The sequence below is a fragment of the Embiotoca jacksoni genome, unplaced genomic scaffold (genome assembly GCF_022577435.1).
Source record: "Embiotoca jacksoni isolate LCO1_2020_lvr unplaced genomic scaffold, fEmbJac1.0.p SCAF_6, whole genome shotgun sequence".
NCBI classification, from domain to species: domain Eukaryota; kingdom Metazoa; phylum Chordata; class Actinopteri; family Embiotocidae; genus Embiotoca; species Embiotoca jacksoni.
In genome coordinates this window covers 10,769,964-10,795,633 of record NW_027185414.1, presented here as the reverse complement: position 1 = coordinate 10,795,633, position 25,670 = coordinate 10,769,964, and the positions used below count along the sequence as shown (strand labels likewise).

Genomic DNA, 25,670 nt, shown 5'->3' with positions numbered 1-25,670 from the left:
TTCAACACTTTTCAGCAAAAGGTGCCGGGGACTGAGGAGAAGAGGAAGGACTAGGAATGACCAGAAGAACAACAGAATGAAAGCAGTCAAAAAAACAAGAGAACTGTTTCGAGTTCAATCAATGCATACAAAACCATGTGGAAACCCACGTGTTTTAGTAATGAATGAATGAATGAACTTGGTCAGGCTTATGGGAAAAAACACATGGTTACAGTTAGGAAAAAAATACTTCCAAAAAAGTCTTTGTCATCTCCAGGACTCAAACGACATCCGCCCGAGTAAAAATCTGTGACTTATGCCACCACTTCTACTTCCTTATATAGACTTCAGCGGCCTTTGTATTTCATCTTATTGCTTCCACCGATTGATGTTTGTCACAAGACCTTTGTCACATGACCTTCCTGTGTTTAGCTACCTGTTCTTCTCACGTCAAGATGATGCCAGGTGTGTCATAGACCCACTTCCCTTTCGTGGACAGGCGTGTGCATTACATACTTTGCCGTGATACTGGGTTGCAATATTGTAACATAAGTGTGAAAAATATCGGACCCAGCACAAAACCCTGTGGAACTTCATTAACTTTTGTGTGTGTAACAGTCATCACTGACATGAAATATTTTTGGAACCAAGCTCTTTGCAGTTCAGTTATGGTGAAATGGCAGAATGTATTGACCAAGCTAAAAGAAAACCTGTCCCGCTCACACCACCCTTCCTCTATCTGTTTTCATTTTCTCTTTCCCTCCTCCGTCTGAAGACAGTACTACCCTGATCCACATCCAGCTCACGGGGTCCAGCTCATGAGAGTAGCGAAGCTGCAGCATTACCTTGAACACATCGAGGATGCTTTGGACACATTCAAACAGGTATGAAGAAAGAAATACTGACAGAAATGGCTACACGCACAGTTATTGTTTTACGTAGGATTCTACATCATTTCTGTAAGCTATAACATTTTATTAGTTGTTTGCAGATATAAGAAAAGATATGAGGAGACGGGTTGTAAACACATCTTTGATTTCACCATATTATCTAAGCCACGTTGTTTGTAGAGTAAGTTAGAGTTGTGGTGCAATTTCATCTACAGCGCAGGACCATGTTTTGTAGCAGGATGAAAAGCTAAGCGTTCTTATTTCTCCTTTTCCAGGCCTATAAAATCATCAAGCTCACCCACGGTGACGACCACCCTTTGACGGTTGACCTAACAATGAAGATGGAGGAATGTCGTAGTGAGATGGATCACCAGTCATCCAACAGGCACTAAGACACAGATATAAGAAACGGCTACATGTGACTGATTTCATTCTGTCACTATTTTTCTACTTTAATTAAGTCTAGTGTCGTGGAGGTACTCATCAACTGGGATCATTAGATCTACGAACTTTGTAATACCATGAAAACTTGGAGAAGTTTGTCTTTTGATTTTCTCGTAGTGTATGAGTAAAAGATTGCTTGATGAAACTGTTGTAACCATTGAGACCTTTTTTTTTTTTATCTTTCAAAACATCGACTTTATTACTCAAATTTTGCTAAAGCTGTTGTTAAAAAATACATCAGAATGTTTCAACAAGAAGTTGCTGTGCGGTTATCGATGACACAACTTTTTTTCAACCTTGTGTTTGTTGTAGCTTAACATCAATTTGCTTAATACAATCTATCCACAAAACATCCTCCCGAGAACATCCCAAAATCTGATTTTCACTGCAGTCCACTAAAACACACAAAGTAAACACATACTATTTTCTGTGCACAAGTCTAAATATCAATGTGTCGAAAAACAAGCTTGTTTCAACACATTGATATTTAGGCTGTGATGTTTTTGCAGTGTGCTCTGTGGCCTCTTAAAGTGAAGACTATGAACATACAAAGCAATAAATCCTACAAAGTTCCCTCTTTCTGTCTACTTGTGAGAGACTGAGAGGGAGACGTGAAGGGAGGGAGGAAAGGAGAGAGGAAGGGAGGGAGGAAGGGAGGAAGGCCCCTGTTGGCCCCCATTTCCTGTCTAATCTGTGGAGTCCATTGAGATGAGTGATTAACATGAGGTGTGTGCGTGTGCGTGTGCGTGCGTGTGCGTGTGTGTGTGTGTGTGTGTGTGTGTGTGTGTGTGTGTGTGTGTGTGTGTGTGTGTGTGTGTGTGTGTGTGTGCGTGCGTGTGTGTGTGTGTTGATTTAGTAAAGGAAGGTTTTCAAAACATGCATCATCATCTATGCATATCCATCACAGACTTCCCATGTTAATCCCTGTTTTTGTGAGTTACTCTGTCAGTGTGTGTGTGAGCCCAGAGTGTGTCTGTTTTGGAATGTGGTTATGAGTCTCACACACACACACAGACACACACGCACACACACACAGACATACACACACACAGACATACACACACACACACACACACACACACACGCACCCCCCCCCCCCCCCCCCCCCCCCATGTTAATCCCAAAATTCTGCTGTTTGCAAACTGCTGACAGCATTTCCTGAGAGGGAAAACCTGAACTTGTGTGTGTGTTTTTGTTTTTCTGTACATTTTTGCTCTCTCAGTAGCTCTCAGTCTTTATCTGTCCTGCTGTGAAAAGCTCTGTTCAATGTTATTCAGCATAACAGGTGCCAAAAAAATATTTGATTCTTTTCTATTCTTTTATTATTGATGATAATCATAGAAATTATGGCAACAACGACAAGTTTTTAATTGTTTCCCCAAAATGTGTGAAAGAAAGAGAAAAGGCGTACGTTTGTTGTACTTCAAAGACTGAATGTAGTCGTGCAGAAATGATACAAGTGGACTGAATGGCCGCTGAAACAATCTGTCCTGCTGCACTGTTACCTCCATTACTCACTTCAGTGTTGCTTTCTGTCTCTCCCTCTCTCCCCTCTCACCTCATAACGTCTATCAAATTAGATTTACTTTTGCTTAACCATAACCCGGTCTCTCCCTCTCTGTCACTCACTGCCTCTCTGCCCCATTTTCAATCTCTCTCACTCCCCAACGCCTTTCAAATTAAATTCACCATTCGTTGGTGTCTGAGCTCTCTCTTTCACTGCGTGTCTCTGTAGGCGGCCCAAGTAACCATCTTCATTCACTCACCCTTCTGCCATTTACTCTTCCCTATTTTCAATTTTCACTCTCATTTCGGAGACTGTCTCTCTGTCCGTGTTTCTGCTGCTGCACCACCTCACCTTTACGCTCTCTTTCCTCTCTCACTGCCATCATCTCTCACTTCCTCTCTCCCTCTGACATACATAAAAAAAAAAAAAAATTTAAAGGGCTGAAACCACTGTTTAATAAGAGTCTGCTTTTCTATTAAGCTCTCCTTTCTGTGCTTTCTGAAGTTGTAATAACACAAAGAGACGTTAGATTTTTATCCTAGCTCTCATTTCTCGATGATCCTCCTGTGTTCCATGGCTCAGTGACAAGGAGCTGGTTGATATTACTGTATATTCATGTTAATTGTGTAATCTCGCCTTGAAAGATAAAGCAAGAATAAAAATAACTCATTGTTAACACCACCTGTTCTCCTCGCCCCTTCCTCCATCTTCCTTTCATCTTGGATTGGGTTTCCTCATATTCAGTATGAGCTCTTAAAATCAAAGGACTGTTGAGCACTTTGATAGTAAGTAGCTTAGTTAGAACAACTAAACTGTTTTTTCTTGGGAAAAACTCACTACATTTTACTCAGGGTAAACTTAATAAATAGATCTGTGAAATCCTCTTTAAAAACACATTGTTTTGCTGTTTGCCTTTCGTTAATATAGCCTATGTTAGAAATAAGTCCAGCCTTGTATTTTTAGGCAGCTTTACCAGACAGATCAATTGGAAAAGGTTATCAATGATTTAATATCATTTTAGAAAATGACCTTGAAGGTTTTTCTTTTTTACATTTTCCTAATTAAATTTATAACCTGAAATTCAGGAATCTACTAACCACACCCATCTTCTTACTGGTCTTGCAGTAGTTCGGCTCCTCCACACCTCGTCTCTCTTCTCCCACTTTTTAAAAAAAATGTAATTCTGTACTTTCACTTGTCTCCCTTCCCGTTGCGTTTCCCTTTTGCAACCTTTATTCTCCTCTTTTCACTAATCCTCTCTATCTGTTCTTAGTGTCATTCCTTCCTTCTCCTCCTTCCTGTTCCTTGGTGCGCAGTGGTGATCAAAGCAGACTCAACAGGGCAATATGTCACAGAGATCACTGCCCACAGGGCACGAAAGGTCCACACGCACACACACACACACACACACACACACACACACACACACACACACACACACACACACATATACACACATACAGAGGAACAGCGACACTCTTGAGCTGTCCCAAACGGGTTTATATGCAGAGAAGTGCCGCTGACTTTTGCGTCAGTGTATGAATCAGCTGCCTGCCAGCTTTAGTTCATCTTTTAAATTTCTGATGTGTTTGACTTATAATGAAAAATGTGGATATTTTCTCAGGACTGAAACAGTGGACGTGACGGATGTCTGAATGGTATATTGTTGTCTATTCTATGTGCAGAAAATGAAGAAGCAGATGTGAAACGCTTTCAATACATTCCTTTATTTACATCCCTCCATTTTACTCTGCCATCAACACAAGGCGTTCGACCACATTTAACAAAAACAGTAGGCATAGTGGGAGTATAGTGGACTCTTGAATCATGGAAACAACACAGTGAGACTCTTGCTTGACATAGTCTCTCGTGCACCGATGAAGTGTGCAGAATTACCAACGGTATGCCTCAAAACGCACTTTTTCTTAGCATAGACACATAAAAACCTTTTTTTAAATCAATTATCTGGAATTCCTTCCAGCAGCTGACCCACTGTTGTGTCTTTATAGTAATGATAACTTCTGTTTTTGGTAAATGTGGTCTGACCCAGAATTGAACACACACAATACTCCTTAAGAACCTAAAGATGCTATGTGTCAGATTTCCAGATAACACATTATAATTCTTGAATGTTCCTGCAAAACATGTAACAGCAGACATGTCAATTTGTTCCTCACACCATGAGTTTTTTTTTCTACATGTTACAGATGGTATTTGGGGAATGTCTTCATTTAAAGCACTCCACATAGTTCACATGGACTATTATGTTAACTTTAAATAATATGGAGACACTAAACCCTCACAAGATTTTCATTTATTGCTTGAATCATAAAGCGCTACCACGGCTGATTTGGCAGTGACACATCAAGGAAGAAACCTCCCACATAGCATCTTAAATTTGGAAACAAATACAGGCCATTATCTCATTCAGAGGTTGGGCTTCCCAAAACATCCACTGCTAATTACCTAAGGCTGTAGTTAATACTGTAGAAGATACAGGAATGTCACCTAAAACAACACAGCTGTCTTCACACTAAATGTTTTTCCTCCTCAAATGTAAAAAAAAGTAACCATCATTTTAAAATGAATCGACTGATATTCCTGCTGTTCTGGAGGCACGTAACTGAGCAGGCTGTGAATGTTTCAGGAAACCCAAACCCATAAAATCCCCAAGAGGAAGAACAGGAGCAAATGAGATCAACAAATAATACATTTAAAATAAAAATGAGCGCATATATGATATGTGCACAGGATATATATCTATATATGACATGGGCTCAGCAAAGTATGTACAGTCATTTTTCTTCTTCTTAAATGCATAGTAACCTTTTAAGATCATAAATCATAAATAAGAACATTAATTAGCGACTTTGCTCTCTTCACCTCAAATAAATACACTTTCATTCATGACTTGCGCGGTGACCTGGGAGATAAAATGAGGAAATGATCAGAGATGTGGCGGGGGCTACTTTGCCTGCCTCTGGTGAAAACACATCACGGGTCCTGCAGTTTGTCAAAAGCGTTGTGGTCTCTGCAGTAATTTCCAGCTAGATTATGTCATGGCTGACCCTGCCAGTGTACTCCACATGAAATGAATAACTGTTACTTCTTTACACAGCCATGCAATGTTTAAAACCTCTCAGAGTTAATGGCATATTTCTGTTTGTGTCAGTAAAACGGAGTTTGTGCCAGTAGCAGAGATACATGTACCACTACAACGTTTTTGACAAATGGCAATAATATCATTACAGTATCTCCACTTCTCTGAAGTCTGTTCCTCCTTTTACCTCAGGGAGGATTAACATGATCTCCCACAATGCTCTCTGCTCGCTGGGCAAAGCCATTCAGAGGAGCAGGTGGTGATCGTGAGAACAACAGATGTGATGAATGATGTAGAAGAAGCATTTGAAGGGTATTGTTCTGTATTTCAGAGGGAAACAGGCTCTTTCATATATTTATATTTGTACAAACATTTAGATCATAAACATCTCAAGCACCATAGATAACAATATTAACAAATCTTAAATGTTGCTATCCATCCAAAAAATGAAACCTGGCAGAGACCTATGCCTTCTAATCTGGGCATCACCTTTTTTTGTCTTTAATTCCTTTAGATATATATTTTTATTTTTTTACTTTACAATGCTGGGACACAATACTGGAACTATTTAAACAGACCATAATTGTAGTCCAAAATAATTTCCGCCCTGAATGCACTACTTCATTTCAATAATAATTAGGCCTTAAAATTAAATTTAAACACTGTGTATCGATGTGCTTATCCTGCACCTGTGTGCTCCTCCCAATTTATTTTTAAATAGCTCTTTATTTCTAAATCTTTATTTCCATTAGCCTACTACTATGCATAGTCTCTACATGGTCCCATTGCACTCAAATAAAAAAGGATACCTTATTAGAAAACACACACATTAACAAATCATTCAGTTTCTTTTAGAATAGAGCAGAACAACACGGATACAAATAACAGACAGTCCGCCTGTCAGTCAGTCGATGGATTTACTGAACACTGGATCAGAGAGACATTTTCATTTCCACCCTCTATGTGACTCAGATGTGTCATTGCTTTGTGAACATGAAAAAGCCATCACGTGTTTCGGGTAAATACGTAATATGAATGCCCCAAAGGGTCAAAATTCAGATGTGCTCTGTTTGTGAGTAAAGTCAAGGTCAAAACAACAACACAAGAAACTAGGTCTAGTGTCTCTTTTTTTTCTGTATGTAAACACCCATAACTCTGTGTCCTGGAAAAATCCTGAATGATTTTCAGTTTGGATTTTTTTGGTCCTTGCAACCATTTTGTTGTTTCAAAGAGGACTTGGTGTTAGTCTTTACGCTCTGTAGGTCTCTTTAACTATTTGTAGTTTCACTTTAAATTTTTCTCTCTCTCATTAAAGTACCAAAGACCACACATTGAAACATACATTATTAATTTATCATAGAGTGAAACACTGATCCACAGTAAAAGATTTACATTTAGAAATTACTGTAAATTAAAAGATTTTCCAAGGACACTGTTTTTTGTGGGGTTTTTTCTAGGCTAGCACCATATTTACTGCATGTACACAAATTCAGAGAGAGAGAATTAGTATTGTTGAAATGTTCACAAGGCACTTATCTAAATCATTTCCTTTGTCCCCCGGTCTTTCTCTTTGTCCGTCTCTTTTTATTTACTGCACAACTGAACCAGGCCATTCTGCAGTCAGCACTGCACAGCCACAAGCTCTCCATGTAAACTCTAAAAAAGTGCTCTTCCAAAATGATGGGAGATGAGAAAGTGTTTGTCTCTTCTCTTGCACCTCTTTGTCCTTCTCTGTTTAAAAATGGCAATTTTTGTTTGTCTCTCACCTCCTTTGCTCTCCGTACATTCTTAAATGTTCGACTCGGCTTGACAGGTGTCTCTGCAGTCCAATTACTTTGTTCTCTGCAAAGATGTGGTCACTTGGTTCGACGTTTCAAGACTCACAACCATCTGTCTCCCTCTTTGGGTGGCCATATTTATCTAATTCAAAGTAGGCTGTTCATTAGATGCCGTTTAATGTTTTTTTCTGAGGTTGTTTCCAAGCCCCAACACAAACTACTATCTACTGGCTCATCTGCCTTTTGGCTTGTTCGGTATCGCTGTCTATCTCCATTCCATTTTTCCAGCCATCTGTCCTTCTGCCTACTTACATCTGAGAAGACTTGAGGATGACATGCAGGACCAAGTGGTCAGTCCGTCCCAGTGTCCCTACTTCCAACAAACCAGTTGTCCATTGAGATTTATTTGTGAAGGACATTTTCTAAATGTGTTTGATTCATCAGGAGGCAAAGAGTCTAAACATCGACATCTGATTGAGTCCTGCTGGGTGTCTACCTCTCCGTCCTCCAGCCATCCGTCCATCAGTCTACCGATGTCTTGAGGACACATCAAAGCACGTAATCATCATAAGATGGGCTTTGCAGAAGTTGACTCTGGTCTCTAGTTTGTCTGTCACTGTTTCCAGGGCTTCCAAATACTCCAGGGAGTCCACTTCGTAGGGCTGCTGGAGCTCAACTGGATAAAGATAGAAAAGACCATATGTCATATCATGCTCAAACACTGCTGGATGTCCTTTGTGTCTAAGCATCCGTTTAAAAGACAAATCTGGTGATATTCTGCATTTTGTTATTGTCTAAATACCCCATGAAAAAAACACAAGCAGCAATGATTGATCAAAATAACAACTTAGGTCTAAGCTTGATGTGACCAACATTGATGCCCAAAAACTAACTCTCGCCCCAGAATTCCCAAGAGCACACATGTACAATGGTCCTGGAGGTCTTGAGCTGTCAGGATCCCATCAATAATTTCAGGACAGTTCCTTTTGCTCACTGTCTGTTTTATTGTTCAAACTGTATATTTAACATGACAGAACCCCTACTGACTATGATAGTTACAGTATATATACGACCTTCCCACCTTCTACTCTTGTGGTTTTGAGTCAGCCTATTTTATGTAGAGTATCTTGATTTGCCTTCTTTCAAATGTTCCAAAACTGTACGCTTTTTTAAAAATATAAATTATTTCTGCCTGTCACTTAGATATATTTAATTTGCGTGCTTACTTACAAATTACAAAGAAAGAAGCCATGCTGGGAAATGGAAATGTGTTTGTCCAAACACCTTACTCTCTGTCATTGGTGTCATGTAAGGGGTGTTTGGTGCGAGGGGAGTGCAACAATTACGTTACGCTGCAACACATACGTCTACACAGCGAGCGAGCGAGGAGGAGAGATTGATTTATGTTTGTTTGATACATCTTACTGACACAAAGTGTGTCAATCTGCATCTGAAAACAGTTTTTAACAATTATATATTCATGATTTTTTTTTTTTAAAGATTTACATCTGTTATTTGCTGAAAATAACAAAAATACTGAATAATGCCAGCTTTTAAAAAACAACCAACAAAGCAGTTAAACAACCATGTTACTACTATTAGACTCAGACTACAGTATGTCGAGAGCTCTTAAATGTCAATGAGAGGCTTACAAAACATAGACTAATATAGTATGTAACTTATATGAATAGTAATATTCTTTCCAATCAATCATCCATCCAATTAAATCTTTTTCTAATAAGTTGAGAAACTCTTGTCTCTCTCTCTCTCTCTCTCTCTCTCTCTCTCTCTCTCTCTCGCTCTCTCTCGCTCTCACACACACACACACACACACACACACACACACACACTCGCTGATGTGTCCGTGTGCTACACTTACACTCAGTGGTCCATTTGTGTGGCTCCAGCATTAAGTACTGTTTGGTTTGTTCCAGCTCTCTCTTCAGACACTGGTACTTGGCTCTGATTTCACTGATTCGCTGCTGGCGATGCTCCAATAGACGAAGCTTGGCACTGACATACACCACCTCCTGACACAAAGAGAGGGCAGGCACACAGATATGGATTTTATTCACCTTTATTTTTCCAGAGGAGCATGTTTTTCAAACATGTATCTCTCTCTCAGCAGCAGCCTGCTTAACATTCACACAGCTCCATACATTCACCCCTCATCGACTCCCAGTGTTGAGTACTTTCGGACACTGAGCAGCTTCGCTGGAGCAGTCGGGGGTTAAGTGGCTTTCTTAAGACCGCTGCAGGGAAAATCTATATTTCAAGCTTTTCTCTCCCTCCCTCTGCCCCAAAGCTCACAATGCTCCCTCCCCTGAATACATGAAGGTTTAACAGTGAAAACCCAATGCTCCATGCATTCATTTGCAACAATTACTTTAGTTTTACATTTTCTGCAAAGTCTTAGGAATTTAGAATAATCTGTAAAATTATGGTTTAACAGTAAGACATAGGAAAATATAATGTAGATTTAAAAAAAAAAAAAAATTAAGTCACTGTTAGTGCAGAGTGTAGTGCTAATGCTGATTTATCCATTTTGTGAAAATCCTTACTGTCGTAATTTTAAAGCTTGTTGGTTTCTTCTCTCGAGTTCAGTTCCTTTACCTTCCAGTATCTCATTCTACTATAGCCTCCTCCTCCGGTTCTCCATTAGCAGCAGTGTCCAACAGAAGATTTATTGCCTTTTATTGTGTCCAACAACTATTACTCATCAAATCAATTCTTTGGCATCAAGTGCAATGGGCCTCCTGCTCTTTTGCTCTCCCCGCATCCATTCATCCTTCTCCCTCAACCTCCACGCTGTATTTTTTCTTCCTTCCTCTGTTACAACCGTTTCCTCGCCTAATCTACCCTTTTCCCTAACTCTAGTGCTCTTTGAATGAGTTTGACCTGATAATTGAAATTCTAGCTCAGTTGAAACTAGATACAGGCCAATAAAATGTCAATCTGACGTTACAAATTCTGCTTGTACACATGTACCTTCAATAGAAAGATGCACTGCTTCTTTAATTTTGTCATTAAGTCCTCACAGAAATCAGTTTTTCCAGACTAGGCCAATAACATAATCATCATCGTGTGATGGCGCTTACTGTCCATAAAGTTTCTTTCTTTTCTGATGTCACTTTCATTCAGTGAAGGCTGCTTATTATCCAGGCTCATACACATGGAGAGTAATTGGGGTTTTTGATCAAGGACACTCCAACATGTGGACAGGATGAGATAAGGATCAGAACTCCAACCAATTTATAGGTGACCCACTCTACTACCAGACCTACAGCAGCTGTGTGGTTCAGGTGTGTTCCCCCCTCCCTCCTCTCACCCATGCCGCAACTGCTTCCTTCCTCCCTCTCACCTTGCTGCCTCCTTTGTCCCTCCTCTTCTGCAGTCGCTCCACATCATCTATCTCGTACACCTTGATCTCAAAGGTTTCTGTTGTCGCAGTCGTGCCCTGGAGTTTTGCGGGTGCAGGGGGCCCCAGGGGGCCATCTACCCAGCATGCCCCTGGGCTGGAGGAGGAGGACGAAGAGGAAGTGATGGCCTGTTTGGAGGAGCGGTGAGAAGGTGACGAAGAGGAAGAGTCCAAGGTCAGTGCTGGGATTAGACGACGACGCTGGAGACCTGATAGATCAAATAAGATGAAGAGAACAAAAGAGTGTGAGACCAAAGTTTATTATCTAGTGTCTCCAGTGATAGAAATACATTTTGATGGTGTATATACAGTACCTCTCCACTGTGAGTGCCACTGAAATTGTTATTTGTTTATTGATTCGCATGAATTAGCCCCACAACTCAATGACACATGATTACACAGAAATGTATTTCTTCATTCTTTCACTAACAACTTTTGCAAGTAATTGTCATGAGTTGTGCACCGGTGGTACGTTTTTACTTGAGAAAACACTTCAAATGACTAAATAGCCATTTTAGCACCACGCAGTTGGGATGGGTCTGGCTATATATACACATAGGCAAATAGACAAAACACCAGAAAACGAACAGTGATCTTCACCAAACTGACAACATGTGCAACATTTAGAACAAATTCTACTAATTGATAAAACACATCCTGAAATGCTGCAAACAGCACAGACTACAACAGAAATGTTTTAAGGGCATGCTTGTTTTTGCCACGGTGACGCATGAAGTTACTGAAGTCGACCAACTGGCAGAGGTTGTGGAAAAATAGTTAAAATGTAAATTTCTTTGAAACATCCTGATTGCAGCCATTATAATTTATTTTCTAAATATTTTTCTGAATGCAGTGCACATTTTAAGTGCAAGTAAGTCAAATATGTTTTCATAGTTAGCCTATTTTTTTGTTTCCTGCTTGTTTGCAATGCTTTGAGCTACTTGGGTCACAGCTGAACGGACAGAACACCAGTTGTCCCGGAATCTCACAATGACCACAAGCCACTGCACTTAGCTGCAAGGAAATAGTCTGGCACAACTGCCTGTAAAACAAAACCATCTGAGCTTTAGCTGTAGTTACCGGTGGACAAAGTGGGCAAGCTCCTACGCTACGGGCTGGAGCATTTTATTGAATGGACAAATATGAGACTGCTTTTGATCTCCTCATCTAACTTTCTTGAACCAAGAAAATACATGCATTTCCCAAAATGCTCACTTATTCTGTGAACAAACACCTATTGGTTGGCCCACACCCAACTACAGCCATACGGTAGATACTTCAGAGTCCTTACACTCAAAAGGTATATCTTTTACATACCTTTGCATCAGATTGGGTATTCTACAGTGGAAAAATGTCTGTGTAACATTAAATTCTAAAGACCTATAATTATGAACTGAGGAAAGAGATAATGGGTGGGAGAGGAGAGAGATGTGGAAGAATCAATGGAGAGAACACAAAGGAAACACCAGAAGAAAAGTATTGTGTGTTGGGAAATGCAGAGAATGAGAAACAGATAATGGAGTGTGAAGTGAGGTAAAAAAGTTGTAGCTCATAGATAAGAGCAGCAGGTCATTCTCTAATCTAATGCCCACTACACACCACAATGAACACGCACTGATATGTTCACATATCCTGTGCATAGAAATTGTCAGCCATGTCGACAGGAGTGAGAGTTATCAGATTCAGCAGGAACTGAGAGATAAGGTGTATAAGAGGAGAAAGAGAGAAAGTGGTGATTTTAATGAGGTTGCAGCTGTCTTTTGGTCTCAGTGCAGCACAGAAAGGTCAAGGAGAGACATTTGTATTTCATTAGGAAGCAGCATATAACAGGACGGAAAAAGATTGAGAGTCTGCAGGGAGGAGAAGGTGCAAGGGGAGAGAGTTGGATGAATGCATTACAGAATATCCAACCTAATGGAAATCGAGCACAAAGACTCAGCTGGAGACGTGATTAACATTTCGGATGGACAAATGTTTGGTACACACGCTCTGTCTTCCTCTCACTGTGTACAGTGTTGTCCGTCTTCCTGAATCATTCCTCGGTTACCGGCTTCACCTCCATATGCAACAAATGCAGACTAATCCTTTATGTCTTTGTGTCGTGTGGTGGCAGCTTGACAGTGAATTGGTTCTTTGATCCACAGGATCAGTTGCAAAATGAGACTAAATCGGGATTTTATGCTGCGCGGCAGGAGGTGCATCATACACGTATAGATGATAAGGCTGATCCAATTTAAAACAATAATCAGGACACACGCCTCTCCAATCTGATTTTATGCACATATCCATCCTCATGCTTAACCAATACAGAGTAATTTGGCAGGCACATTAGCAAGCTCTCTGTGTTATGTTCTGGTGAATATATATTCATTACAGCCTACACCAGCACATTCCCTTTTACCATTTCACAGATGGGTGGTCAGGGTCACCTTCTCTACCTGCCACCTCCTGCAACCACAGCTTTCTTCACTTTTCCCTCACCCGCTCACTGCTTTGTTAATGGGCTTTTTCACCAATGGATTCTCCTCAGAGGGGCTCTGTTTTTCTTTCCATCACTTCTACCTTACTTTATTTATTTTTTTTAAAGCTTTAGCATTCTTCTGATCACATTTTCACCTTTAAAAGCTAAATACATACGCATGAAAATAAATAAAAGCCATGAGTGCAGCTCTCTCAGGATTTAGTTGAGTTTTTGTTTGTGTTACCACAGGGTATATGTAGTTTGATGCGTTTCACAAGCTTTAGATCATAGTCACACCTTATCTAAATTTAGGAGAGTTATAGCTCCTCTGATTAGGGGAAATTACATACATTGATCCCTCTATAAACAATAGTAAGCAGTCTCCCTAAATTGTTATTTCTGTTAAAGTGAGAATGTCATTAAAGGAGGATTTAGAAAATATGTTTAACTGTGACCTGTGTTGCTCCTGCTCTTCTTGCTGCTCTTGGAGCTCCTGCGGGAAGAGGTGGTGGCCGAGCTGTGCTCACTGAGGGAGTCCTGAGCGGAGGAGGTACTTCCTGTGTTCTCACTGCTGTCTCTCAGCATGCTCTCATAGCCACTGCTGCCTCCACTGTGGTAAAATAAGGCCGTCTTCCCCATGGCCGGGGGCAGCTCACCACTCAGTACACTGCTGTTAAGAGGCAAAACGTGATCATAATTAAAGATGAAATCCTCAAAAAAAAAAGGTTTGTTTTTAAAAGTTTCACATTTCTCTGCACATGAGCTCATACCTGTTGTCACTGGCGTGGCCGCTGCTGCAGCGGTGTGGTTTTCTGGGAGCTGTGATCTTGCTGTAGGGAGAGGGTAATGTTTGTACTACTGCTGCCCTCTCCTCTCCCACGCTTTCTCCTGCACCACCTCCTGCACCACCTCCTGCACCACCTCCTGCTCCACCTCCTGCTCCAGCTGCCCCACCACTGAGAACAAGAAGATAGGAAGAGTCCAAAAGTATCATATTAAAGAACATTAAATCAGACAATCTTCTGAATGTGTTTTTATGACATGTTTCCTTGCAGACTTTGCAGCATGCACTTTAAATCACCAGGAGCCCCAAATCTTCTGAAACTATTATGTCAGCTCTATTACTGATGTTATTGTTAAATAATACATCCATTTAATCATAAACTTTTATTAAGTGATCCATGAATCTTGTACTTGGTGTAAATTCCTTTGTTTATGATTACCTACTAAATGGTTTAAATGAATAAAGTGAAGTAAAACAAACTAACCTTGACCCTCCAACTCCTCTTTCCTCTGCTGAATCTGTGCCTCCTCCTGGGGCATGACTCCTGGAACGGGAGCTGGCACTTCCCTGGAGGAGCTCTGAGATTCGACCGTTGACAGCCCGGAGAGGCAGCTTGGCAGCCAGGCTTCCCCCTCGACTGCGGCTCAGAGACTGGGTAGACCAGGATCCAGGGGAAGGTCCCTGCTGCTGCAATGGGCCCTGAACTGGACTCTGGGGCTGAGGACACAAATAAAGTGTTTAGGTGGGTGACAGGAGAAATAGAAGCCAAGGTGACTTTAATTACTTGCATTGGATTATTGATGTGTTCTGTGTCACTTGTGTGAAACGGAAAGTACACAAAGTGAAAAGTCTCAAACACGATGTTAAAACTGATGACATGGTTCACCTAGTTTTGTTTAGTCATGTAGTTTACAGTTTAAAGTGGGTGAAAGTGTGAAGACACATCCTTTCCTACCTTTCCGTTAGGAGGAAGGCTGGAGCTGCGGCTGGTTGTTTGGCTTAGAGACTTGGTAGAGAAGCTTAGAGTCTTGGTGCTGGAGGTAGACAGACTCCTGGCCTTGGGACTGCTGGTCATCAGCAGCTTGCTGACCGCTGAGATCTTTGACTGGCTGCTGGTCTTGGCTGGTGACTGAGGAGCACTGCTCGGACTGGAACTGCCATTAAAATTCACGTTGCTGCTGTTTCCAGTAGGAGAAGATACTGATCCAGCACGGGTGAGGCTGCGCCCCGTACGAGGCATGGTACTGTCACCCCTCACTCCCCCTCCCCCTCTCAGGCTCTCGCCTCTCTCCAGGGAGAAGCAGTCATAGTGGTGGGAACCACTGTGCGAGCTGTGGACCCGGCCTAGAGAGTTGGTTCTGTTGGCGAGCTGTTCCAACTTGGCGCTGAAAAGTCGACTGCTGTCTATGCTGGAGCCTCGCTGTCTGCCGACTCCTGCAGGGCCACATCCAGATGTCCCTGCATCATCTGCTGAGCTGCCCATCGATGAGACTCCATGGCTGGGTTGGTGGAGAGGGCTGGCGGCCCTGTTCCGCTGGTCAAGGCTGGACTTTCGTACCGGTGGCAGAGGTGGGATTCCCCCCTTCTTGTGGGAGAAAAAGCCCTGTTTTCCAGTCGATCCCCAGCGGTCGAGTGTGGCACGAGGACTGCAGGGAGTCGAAGTCGTGACGCCAAGTTTGCAGTACTCGGTTCCATTGTCTAAGCCGTCGTGGCGGTTGATACGATGCCATCCGCGCGGAAGACTTGCTGTGCGGTGGATATCTGGGCTGTAGATACTAGTCAGGCATTCACCTTGGGACACAATAGCAACCATCTCACAACCGTCCACCACTCTCTTAAAAGAGTCTGGAGATGACACCACCTCCCCGCCTGAACTAGAACTGCCGTGATCTCCACCTGGTGAATGAGACATAACAGAAAACAAAATAAGAAAGAGGACAGACTAGAAATCTTTTACTTTGAAGGAACCTTTTTACTGTTTATTACCATCTCTGCAGAGGCTCCGGTGGTCCCCATTCCCACCTCCAGCCTTCTGTGCTGAGTGACACTTTAAATTCTCTGCCTCCCTCTTCTCTGGCTTCACTTCACACACAAGATCCCTGGACCTTCCCTCCTCTGTGCCACGTTTCAACCAGGGGTCTTCAAAGCTCATCTCACTGGAAATAGAAGCTAAAAGTGTGGCATTGGATTTGACTGAGTCTTTCACTAATCTGGTCTTTGTAGGTGAGGAGAGGATGGTGGGTTCTTGTATGGCCATGGGTTTGACAACCACACACGGGTGAACACTGATGGCGCTCTTGAACGGAGAGATGTTCCCTGGTCCTGCCAGAATTTGGATGTTAGTTTTTGCCATTGAGGGAGGCAGTTTCCTCAGCCTGTCCTTGGTTGGAGTACCCTTATCAGTCAGGTTCTCTGACAGCACTAGCTCTCCTTCCAGACTCCCTCTTCTTGGGTTGCTACCACATTCATAACCACCGAGCTCCTCGACTCCAAAGCTCTGGTTGGGGTCCGGATCGGCCAGTGCCTCTCCTTGCTGGCTCTGGGACTGGCTGAAGCTGTGGAGAGACTGATCAGCTTCACTGCCCATGCTCAGATCACTCATCCAGGAGGAGATGGGTGAGCTAGACATCCCAGTGGCTAAGGCTTCACCTTCTATCCGCAGCTTGGCCATTGCCACCTGCAACAGGGATAACCACAATCAGGCATAACATCTCAAAATCCAAAAGAAAATCATTTTAGATCACCAACATACCAAATAAGTTGCTTTAAATGCAAAGCAAGATAGTCACACAAACCTCTGCCATTGCAACAACCTCTGTAACCCCTGAGGTTGTTGCAGGACCTGCAGCCATGTGATAACCGTCCGCAGCTCCATCTGAAGCAGTACCGCTGATGATGCAGATGGGTTGAGAGCCTGAATCGAGGGCAGTCACACAGCCGCAGTCCCTGCTGAAGCTGATGATGCTCGTTGGACGACAGGCCAATCCCTGAGTCTCAATGAGAGCTGTAACAACAAGGTCCTCCTCATATCCAGAAGCCACAGTATAGACCAGTTCATCCTCCCCGAGCAAGAGAGGTCCAACTGTTCCTCCAGATACTGTTTGCCCAAAGGCTGCAAAAAGAAGAGAAAACATTTTTTTTTTTTTTTTTTTTTTTTTCATTTCTTGGTCACTCTCGTTGTAAGGGCTCAGGTGTATTTCATGACTTATTTAAATCTCACTCCAGGTTTCCTTGTGTTAAAACAGACGTGTCTTGCTGCTGCTCACCATCCTTGTGCGTGTCCAAAGGTATTGGGGGTACGTCATCGTCACAGAGTGTCTCCGCTGAGCCCAGGCTGGCAGACAGAGATGGAGTTGGCTCTCGGACTTGTGGGCTCATGCCCGCAGGAGAAGTCCTGGACAGCAGGGACTCTGTGGAGGAACGGCCGCTGTCTGCAGCCAGACTGTCTGCAGAATCAGAAACACACATTTGGCATTTAAATTAATTTTGTTTCCAAGTGCCTAATACATGCACCCACTGGCGGGCTGATAATTTGGGAAATTGGCCTCACACTAAGAGGCCAATTTCAAACCACTGGTTATTAAGCAGATAAACTGTGTTACGCCCAGGTGACAGTATGGACGAATATGGACAAATAAAATAATTAAAAGTTAAATATCATACCATTCATATATCATAAATATCAGTCATATATTTCAGCACAGTTCTAAAGCATTAAGACGTAGAAAGATACATACTGTCTGAAGTCATAGCTTCTGTAGCCTGGCCGTCCTGAGCCAGAGTGTGTGAGGACAGCGGGGGTGTTGCCGGCATCACGCCCTTCTGGGTGTAGACTTTACACCGCTGGGAGGGGGAGGACGGAGGCCTGAAAAGGAGTACAAAGATGGGTCGTGATGAAAATTAAGTTTTGGTGCTCCTATCTTCTTACACATCAAGGTTGTTCATTTTTGCCAACTGTATGTACAATATGTTTGTGTGATTCACCTGTACTCTGAGGTTTTGGTCAGGCTGGCAACGCCGAGGCGCGGTGATCCTAGAGGGCGTGCCTTCCCATCAGAGTTACTGCCCACCGCATTCAGACTTTCATGGCTGGCAGAGAGACAATAAAGTAGACATCTTATCAATTAAAGTAAAATATTTGTCAATGACTTATCGCAACATCTGAATGAAAAAGTCTTGAGCCTAAATACAACTCAGTTCTTTCTTTTTCTTTTTCTGCATAGAGTACCACCTGTGCTCACCTGTCATGTAGGTGAGAGCTCTTGGCCCTGTGCAGGGGGTTAGAGGTGATGCTGCTGCTTCCTGTAACGCTCCTGGTACTGGTAACTATGGGGCATCCAGAACTCTGAGCCAGGTTGTGGATCATGGTCTGGGCCAACTCTGCCTCCTCCACCACCTCCTTGATGTCCTGCAGCTGCTGGTCATTGGTCCTTCTCCTGCAGGCGGCTGCTGCTGAGGAGAGGGGGAACTGCACTGCACCTCCTACACCACATGCAGAGCCTGGAGATGTTGGACCCAAAGGTGAGTTGCAAAAACAGTAAAAAGATATCCCATGACAAAACTATAGACATCTTTTGGGCACAAATTATTTGGGTCCCCAAGTAAAAGACACCGGGCGGGGTGCAATATTAACAACAACAAAAAGCATACGCAATAAATAAATCAAAGCCTTTACAGTACCTGTTTTGGCTTCTGTATCCAACACAGATGCAGAGCCAGGAGCAGAAACAGCGGCTGGAGCAGATGAAGATGGACATGGTTCTTGTTTGGCACCTTGCTTGCTTGCTGGAACCTCTTCAAAGGGAAACTTTGCCACCTGTTAAATGAGAGTGATGGATGAGTAAGAGCACTGTGATGTCCTTCAAATATGAATAGCTGAGTAGGTTGGCCTTAATTGTTGTCAAAGGAAAGGTTCTCTGCTTATATTGCCTTTATTTCAAAATGGGAACACGATGTCATTCAAGAGAACTGCATTGATGTTGGATGAGAATAAAAAAGATCCCTTGAGCTGCTAACAACATAAAAACCTGCACTAATGATTTGCAAAGAATGGGGTCCTGTACAAATACTTTAACAATAATAAGGTAATTGGGGACGATTAATTTGGATGCATTATTTTGTAACACAATTGAGAGCATGTGCTTCTTGAAAGGGACAGAAAATTGCCACCACAAATAGAAGCTGTGCCAGCAGGCAACAGGTTACTCAGATATATGCAGAAAATATTAAGCAGATACAGACAAAACCATTTTTCATTTGAATAGAGAAACCTGTCAAACTTTCAACATACCACCAATTACAGATCCCATCACTTGAACAGAACAATTTCACATTCCTTTTACGATTTGCTACCCAATTTCCTTTCCCTGTATGTTTTATGTATGTTTTCTGTTTGTCTTTGCATAATAGCAACAAAAATAAGAACAGAAAACCGTTCGTCACCTCCTCACTGCCATCGATGCAGTCCAGTCTCTCCTGCAGCTCAGCAAAGGTGTTGCACTTCAGGCATTCAGCTCCTTCCTCTGGGACGGGGGCCAACGGCTGACCAAGTAGTGACTGAGAGGGCTGCGACAGTGGCTGAGACGGGCCACTGAGCTGCTCGTCTGGCTGAGGCTGCACCTGCTGGAGCAGAAATCACTGAGAAGTAAGTCATCTCATCTTTCTTTACAATAAATACTCTTCTGCAGCTTGTTCTCTGAACTCTGAATGTAAATATCTTTAGATCACCTTGTTCTGTGCTCCAGTTGCCTGACTTTGACTTTGGGTTTGGTGCTGCTCTGGTGGTTTTCCTCGAAGCAAAGCAGGAATAATCGGTACAAATTCAGGTGGTCCCTCATTGTCCGTCAGCTCTCTATCTGACACTGCAGCCCCATTTGGGCCCACATAGATCACTGTGTCACACGACTGCTCACTGCTGGAGTATTCGTCGGGGTCACTGGACAGTCGCAGCAAAGGAAGGTCGGAGTCAGTGTCGCCACGGTGATGGAAAGGGCGCAGGTGAGTCGGACGACGCATGCGACCCTCCTCACAGGAGCTTTCTCCCCCAGAGGAGCTGGAGGTGTATTGCTGAAAAAAGATTTGATGACAGGGAAAGTGGAGGCAGTAAAGAGTGGTGAGAGAGACATGATTCCCTTTTCAGATTTGCACAGCGTGATATTTTTTCTTTTTGGACATTTTAGCTTTAAATTGACAGCTCGCACTGGAGAGAGATGAGAAAGATAAAGATGAGAGGGAAAAAAATGACACCATACAGATCCTGGGCCATCACACACCAAGACAAGTGACTCACCAGGTTCAAATAGATCTTCAATCTAATGTAATTTAATTAAACGTAATTATTCATATTTCTCTCACATAATGGCACTTTACTGTGTCTCATGACTTCAGATTTCTCTACTGTGGTTTATTTTTAGAGTTGTGAAGCCCTCAGTTAATCTCTTTCTCTTCTGCTGAACAATTTTGGAATAAGTTAGCGCGAGAAGTGGTGAGAAGGTGAGAGATGGTGTCAGCAGCAAAATGAGACAAGATGATAAAATACATGATGTTTTAAAATGAACTCAGCACAAGCACAACAACATACAAACTAAAGTAATTTCCAGTTTTATACCAGATTTTTATAAAAACTGTCAAATTAAAAATAACAGAGTGCAATGTCAAGGTGATGACAAGGAGGCATACTGTATGTTTCACTGTCAGACATAATCACTGAGTCACAGTCGAACAAGAGAGTTATGTGTCCATCTGTTTAAAGTAAATTACCAGACTTTAGTTGTCTTAATCTCAACATTAATGTACCTAAAGTTTTCGTTTTATGATATTCAGAGAAATGACCTCCCATTTTTAATGAAGCATCAAGGTTTGATCAAAACTCACCACAGTGACTTTAGTTTTCTTCTTTTTCATGCGGAGGACCCGGGAAGCAATCTGGATGGTGGAAAGGGTTTCTGAGAAATCTCTGGGTGAGGCAGAGATGTGAGCAATCATGGTGGTCCGGCAGTTCATGTTGCCTAGCGACTCCCTTAGCAACATGGTCAGCTTGCTATCCCTGGTTACACACATACAGCGAGATGTGAGCACTAAAGACACGTCGGAAACGCAGTTAAACATATGAAAAAACTGGTCGATATTCTAACAGACGCCCACATATGACTAATATTTCACGAAGGATTATTAATAACAAGTTGGAGAGAAAGCTAATAGTCTAAGTAATAAGGACACAACTCAAGGCTAACAGTCATATAAATGAAGCTAAGAGATTAGAAAGAAAAAATCTTGTTTTTCGTTGATTATGTTTATTGAATAATGATGCAAAAACACATGAGAGGTTGCTTTTCCACAGTAAAGCTCACAAAGTCTTAAAAGGATCTCATGAAGTATAATATTGGGAGACGGTCTATCTCCCAGAGAAATTATACCAGCAGATGGGAGAGTAAAACTAGGCTGTGTGTTTAAGAAAAGACTTTCTCCTGGGTGGGCTACCGCAATCATTCAGAGCCTTTAGTGTGTTTGTGTGTGTGTGTTGTGCATGTGCATGTGCGTGTGTGCGTGCGTGCGTGTGTGTGTGTGTGTGCGTGTGTGTGTGTGTGCGTGTGTGTGTGTGTGTGTGTGTGTGTGTGTGTGCGTGTGTGTGTGTGTGTGTGTGTGTGTGTGTGTGTAGGCTGCAGGCTGCAGGCTGACAGTGAGTACAGCTCCTCTGTGGCCCGATACCTCATGCTGCTGTCCCCTTTTTCTAAAAACACAGCCCACAGGCAAGTCGCACACACATGTGTACATTCACATTAGCACACACAAACGCAAAGTATGCACACACTCCTATCTTGACCTTCTCTTTTTCATCGATGCTCTCTTCCTCTCTTTTCTTCTTTCTCAGTTTGCTGCCTCGGGCTTGAACAAACCTTCCTCTCTCTCCCTCCATCTATCTCCATCCCTCCCTGAGACTAATGTAAACTCATGACTCATGAAGTATTCATTTGGATGTTAATTCAAGTGCTGGGGATGTTGGAGATCTTACCTTTGAGCCTGTGCTAGATTTATAACTAGTTGTACCAGGGAGGACAGCTCTATATGTAAAATGATGCTCTATATGATTAAAGCATATTCATGAATGCAGCATCTAAATTCATAAAGCATCATTATTACAGAAAACTAACATTAAGGAGCAAAACTGAAGAAGCAACAGTGGGGAACACATTTACTCACAGATTTGTATGTATATTACAAATATTAAGGACTGCAATCGTCAGACTAGATATTGGCAAATGGAAAAAAACAATTCTGAGTGACATCAATTGAAACATTCAAGGAGCTTTATGAATCAAGGGGACATTGCCAGAAGAGAAATATGGCAAACCCGTTGGGAAGTGGTCCGATTTTGGACGGGGAGCTGCTCAGCAGAGCTTTCTCTGATGAGAAAGGTTAATGTTTAGTATATATGTCAAGAGTCTTTACATCCACATGAGCATGTTGTGGATGATACATGGCTCTTGCAGGTCTGGTTTGACTGTTTAGGATCGGCCTGAATTCCTTGTCAACACGAACCAGTGTTGACAAGTCTGCCTCTTTTCCTGAACTGGGAGGCGACAAACACACAGTCCAAAAGTCTGCTGATTGACATTAGGTTTACGGGTTACCTAGCAGCAGTACTGGAACAGGACTGGGATTATGAGAGCAGGATGGGACCCTATCCTGAAAGCAGTGACGTGTTGCAAGACAGGCGCAGCAACTGTGATGAAAGAAAATGAGCTCTTGGCAGGGCGTAATATAAACAGTATCAAATATCATAATATTTTTGACCACATACCTCTATCATTATTGCAAAAATACTGTAGGGCGAAATACTGGTTTGTTGTTTAAACAATGAGATTTTTGATAAATATTCATTGTTGATGAGCATATAATAACATGGGTAAAGGCAAATAAAGCAGCTAGAACAATGGTAAGTTCAAAAAATAAAATAACTTTACTGTTTACTGACAAGAAGGCCATATCTTGATATTACGATTTCCAAAGTCGAATATTACAATATCAATATAAAACCGATTTTTAGGCCCAGCCCTAGTTCCAGGACTCGCACTGAATTTAAGCATATTTTAGGCTTTGCCATTGATTCCAACATTGTCATATCACAGGAAAGGGTGTAAGTGTCTGCTTTGTGGTTGCTTTGCTTTCTAGGGATTGCAAAGGCAGTCTGTCGGTTGATTGGTCCATCACTTTGGTTCAGATTGAAATATCTTAACACTGTTGAATCCGTCAGCACTTTATTCTGTACAGACATTTGTGATCCTCAAATTATGAAATCTAATGCTCGCCTCACTTTTCCTCTAGCACCAAAATGAGGTGGACATTTTTGGTTTTCAATGAAAGCCTTCAACAACTATTAAATGGTTTGCAATGAAATTAGGTACTAATAAAAGCTGTATATTTGGTACCTCAAAATCTCCAAGATGAACTGAGCTCAAAGCACAGCTGTGCCCAATGCTGCAGTCATGCAATGTCAGCAGAACGGGAGGAACACAAAAAACAGCCTTTATTCTGACTTGGTAGAGTTTACATAATATCTCAAGCTGGTTAGCACTTTTATAACACTACAGTCACACCAAAATAAACAAAAAATGGCTAAATTAGCCATCAATGCTTTCAAATCATTGTATGATGACACTGATCCATCTTTCTATTATAAATCCAAGGAATAAGATAATGGAGCTCATACCTGCTGCTCAAAACAGCCATTTTTAAAATTAAAGTCTATTGACTTGTCTTAAATATCCTGCAGACCTTTGTTGTGACAAATGCTTTATTTCAGTTGTCAACAGTCTCAGATTTCCTCTGAGGTTTTTTCTCATAGAGAAGTGGCAGAAATACAGCATCAGTTCTTAAACCAGTCAAATCCCATTGCAGTCCAACAACACTCTGACTCACTGATGCCAAAGCAGACTCAGCAGAGCTTTGCTTACAGCGTCAGTGCTAAGTAGCAGGTTGTTTTGCAATGTAAATTCAAAAGCTGGTGATTAAATTAACCCAGCGAGCAGCACAGAACTGAACAGCCTTGAGGAGAGTGTAAGAGTATGAAGAACGCAGGGAAGTAAAGATAATTAGAGATGGGTTAAAGGAGGACATTTACAGTTTCACATAATGTACACTTACTGTCTGAGCAAACTAAACCTCACCACAGCAGTTCATGAATCCATGTATTTTTATTTTCAACTGATAACCTTTGGCTGCAGTCTCTGTCTGAATTATCTCTCCTCTCTCCTCCTCCTCTCTCTGTCTCTCTTTTGCTCTCATTGCCAGTCAGTTAACCAGCAAAATGAATGTGATGAATATGTAACAGCAGCTGTTGTTGTTTATAGCATTAAGTCCCCCAAACCTGAAGCACATTTAAGAAATCTGCCGTCTGCTTTCCTTTCCTCTTCCCCTCCAGTTCCAAAACATCCTGCTCATCTTCCCCTTTACTCCGCTCCACATTTCTTTCACCCAGTCATTAATTTGGCCTCTCGTATTCTCCTCTTTAATTTCTGCTTTAATGTATTCTTCCTACTGTAATCTCTGCCTCTGCATTCCCACACACCAACCTACTTGTATGGGATGTGTTTGCTCCCGTTGACCAGAGCCAGGATCACGTTGCCGAGGGCAGAGAGAGAAAGGCACAGAGGGGCCGAGCTGGGTGAAGAGTTCTCCCTGGTTTTTCCTCCTCCCCCTCCTCCTCCTCCTCCTCCTCCTCCTCCTCCTCCTCCCCCTCCTCCTCCTCCTCCAAGAACTTTAACATCGCAACTGCCCAGGTCCAGGAGGTGGAGGCGACTGCGACCTCCTGACACTGGCAGAGGTGAAGAAATGGGTCAAGAATGAAGCAGGTAAGACGGAGGATAGTAATTGTTGGGGATGTTAAATTCAATTCAATTCAATTAACAGAATAAAGTCAGGAGATAGATTTATTTACATTTGTGTAAAGTAACACAACTTAAATATGTTAATATAGCATATTGTACAAAATATTATCAATAAACACACAATGTCTGCAGCAGTATGTTTGCATAGATCAGCTGAAGATATGTTGTAGCACAGAACATGCGCTCACATTAGTTGTTTATGTCATACTCTAAGATTCACGTTACCTGTATGTGTTGTCTCTTTCACTCTCTCTCATACACACACAGACGCACACACATTTCTGCCTGTTTTCTTTCACACACCCATCAGTGCACTGAAAGTGACTATTATCAGTGATATTTTGGTCAGACATCTTTCACAGTCTCTTTCTCAAACACAGTCACAGACAAAGATGCTCACATGCTACCTCTGCGCTGTAACAG

General features: G+C 42.2%; 2 protein-coding genes across 3 annotated transcripts in view; one reads left to right on the top strand and one right to left on the bottom strand.

Annotated features, from left to right (window-relative positions):
- The window catches only part of smyd3 (SET and MYND domain containing 3), a 73,516-nt gene extending 70,016 nt beyond the window's left edge, over positions 1 to 3,500 (top strand). The window contains exons 11-12 of the mRNA XM_069174112.1: positions 755 to 863; positions 1,145 to 3,500. Coding sequence (XP_069030213.1) covers positions 755 to 863; positions 1,145 to 1,261 — 226 coding nt within the window. The 3' untranslated portion in view covers positions 1,262 to 3,500. The remainder of the gene's footprint in view (positions 1 to 754; positions 864 to 1,144) is intronic.
- Positions 3,501 to 4,526: 1,026 nt separating this feature from the next.
- The window catches only part of kif26ba (kinesin family member 26Ba), an 84,297-nt gene continuing 63,153 nt past the window's right edge, over positions 4,527 to 25,670 (bottom strand). The window contains exons 11-28 of one of the 2 annotated variants that reach the window (XM_069174110.1): positions 24,937 to 25,174; positions 21,235 to 21,406; positions 20,089 to 20,427; positions 19,804 to 19,983; positions 19,042 to 19,177; positions 18,603 to 18,861; positions 18,346 to 18,450; positions 18,099 to 18,226; positions 17,628 to 17,807; positions 17,157 to 17,473; positions 16,348 to 17,038; positions 15,317 to 16,257; positions 14,846 to 15,078; positions 14,348 to 14,533; positions 14,033 to 14,247; positions 11,060 to 11,325; positions 9,578 to 9,728; positions 4,527 to 8,374 (exon numbers count right to left, since the gene is read on the bottom strand). In XM_069174110.1, coding sequence (XP_069030211.1) covers positions 8,226 to 8,374; positions 9,578 to 9,728; positions 11,060 to 11,325; positions 14,033 to 14,247; positions 14,348 to 14,533; positions 14,846 to 15,078; positions 15,317 to 16,257; positions 16,348 to 17,038; positions 17,157 to 17,473; positions 17,628 to 17,807; positions 18,099 to 18,226; positions 18,346 to 18,450; positions 18,603 to 18,861; positions 19,042 to 19,177; positions 19,804 to 19,983; positions 20,089 to 20,427; positions 21,235 to 21,406; positions 24,937 to 25,174 — 4,886 coding nt within the window. In that variant the 3' untranslated portion in view covers positions 4,527 to 8,225. The remainder of the gene's footprint in view (positions 8,375 to 9,577; positions 9,729 to 11,059; positions 11,326 to 14,032; positions 14,248 to 14,347; positions 14,534 to 14,845; positions 15,079 to 15,316; positions 16,258 to 16,347; positions 17,039 to 17,156; positions 17,474 to 17,627; positions 17,808 to 18,098; positions 18,227 to 18,345; positions 18,451 to 18,602; positions 18,862 to 19,041; positions 19,178 to 19,803; positions 19,984 to 20,088; positions 20,428 to 21,234; positions 21,407 to 24,936; positions 25,175 to 25,670) is intronic. The other variant, XM_069174111.1, reaches the window with a different exon arrangement.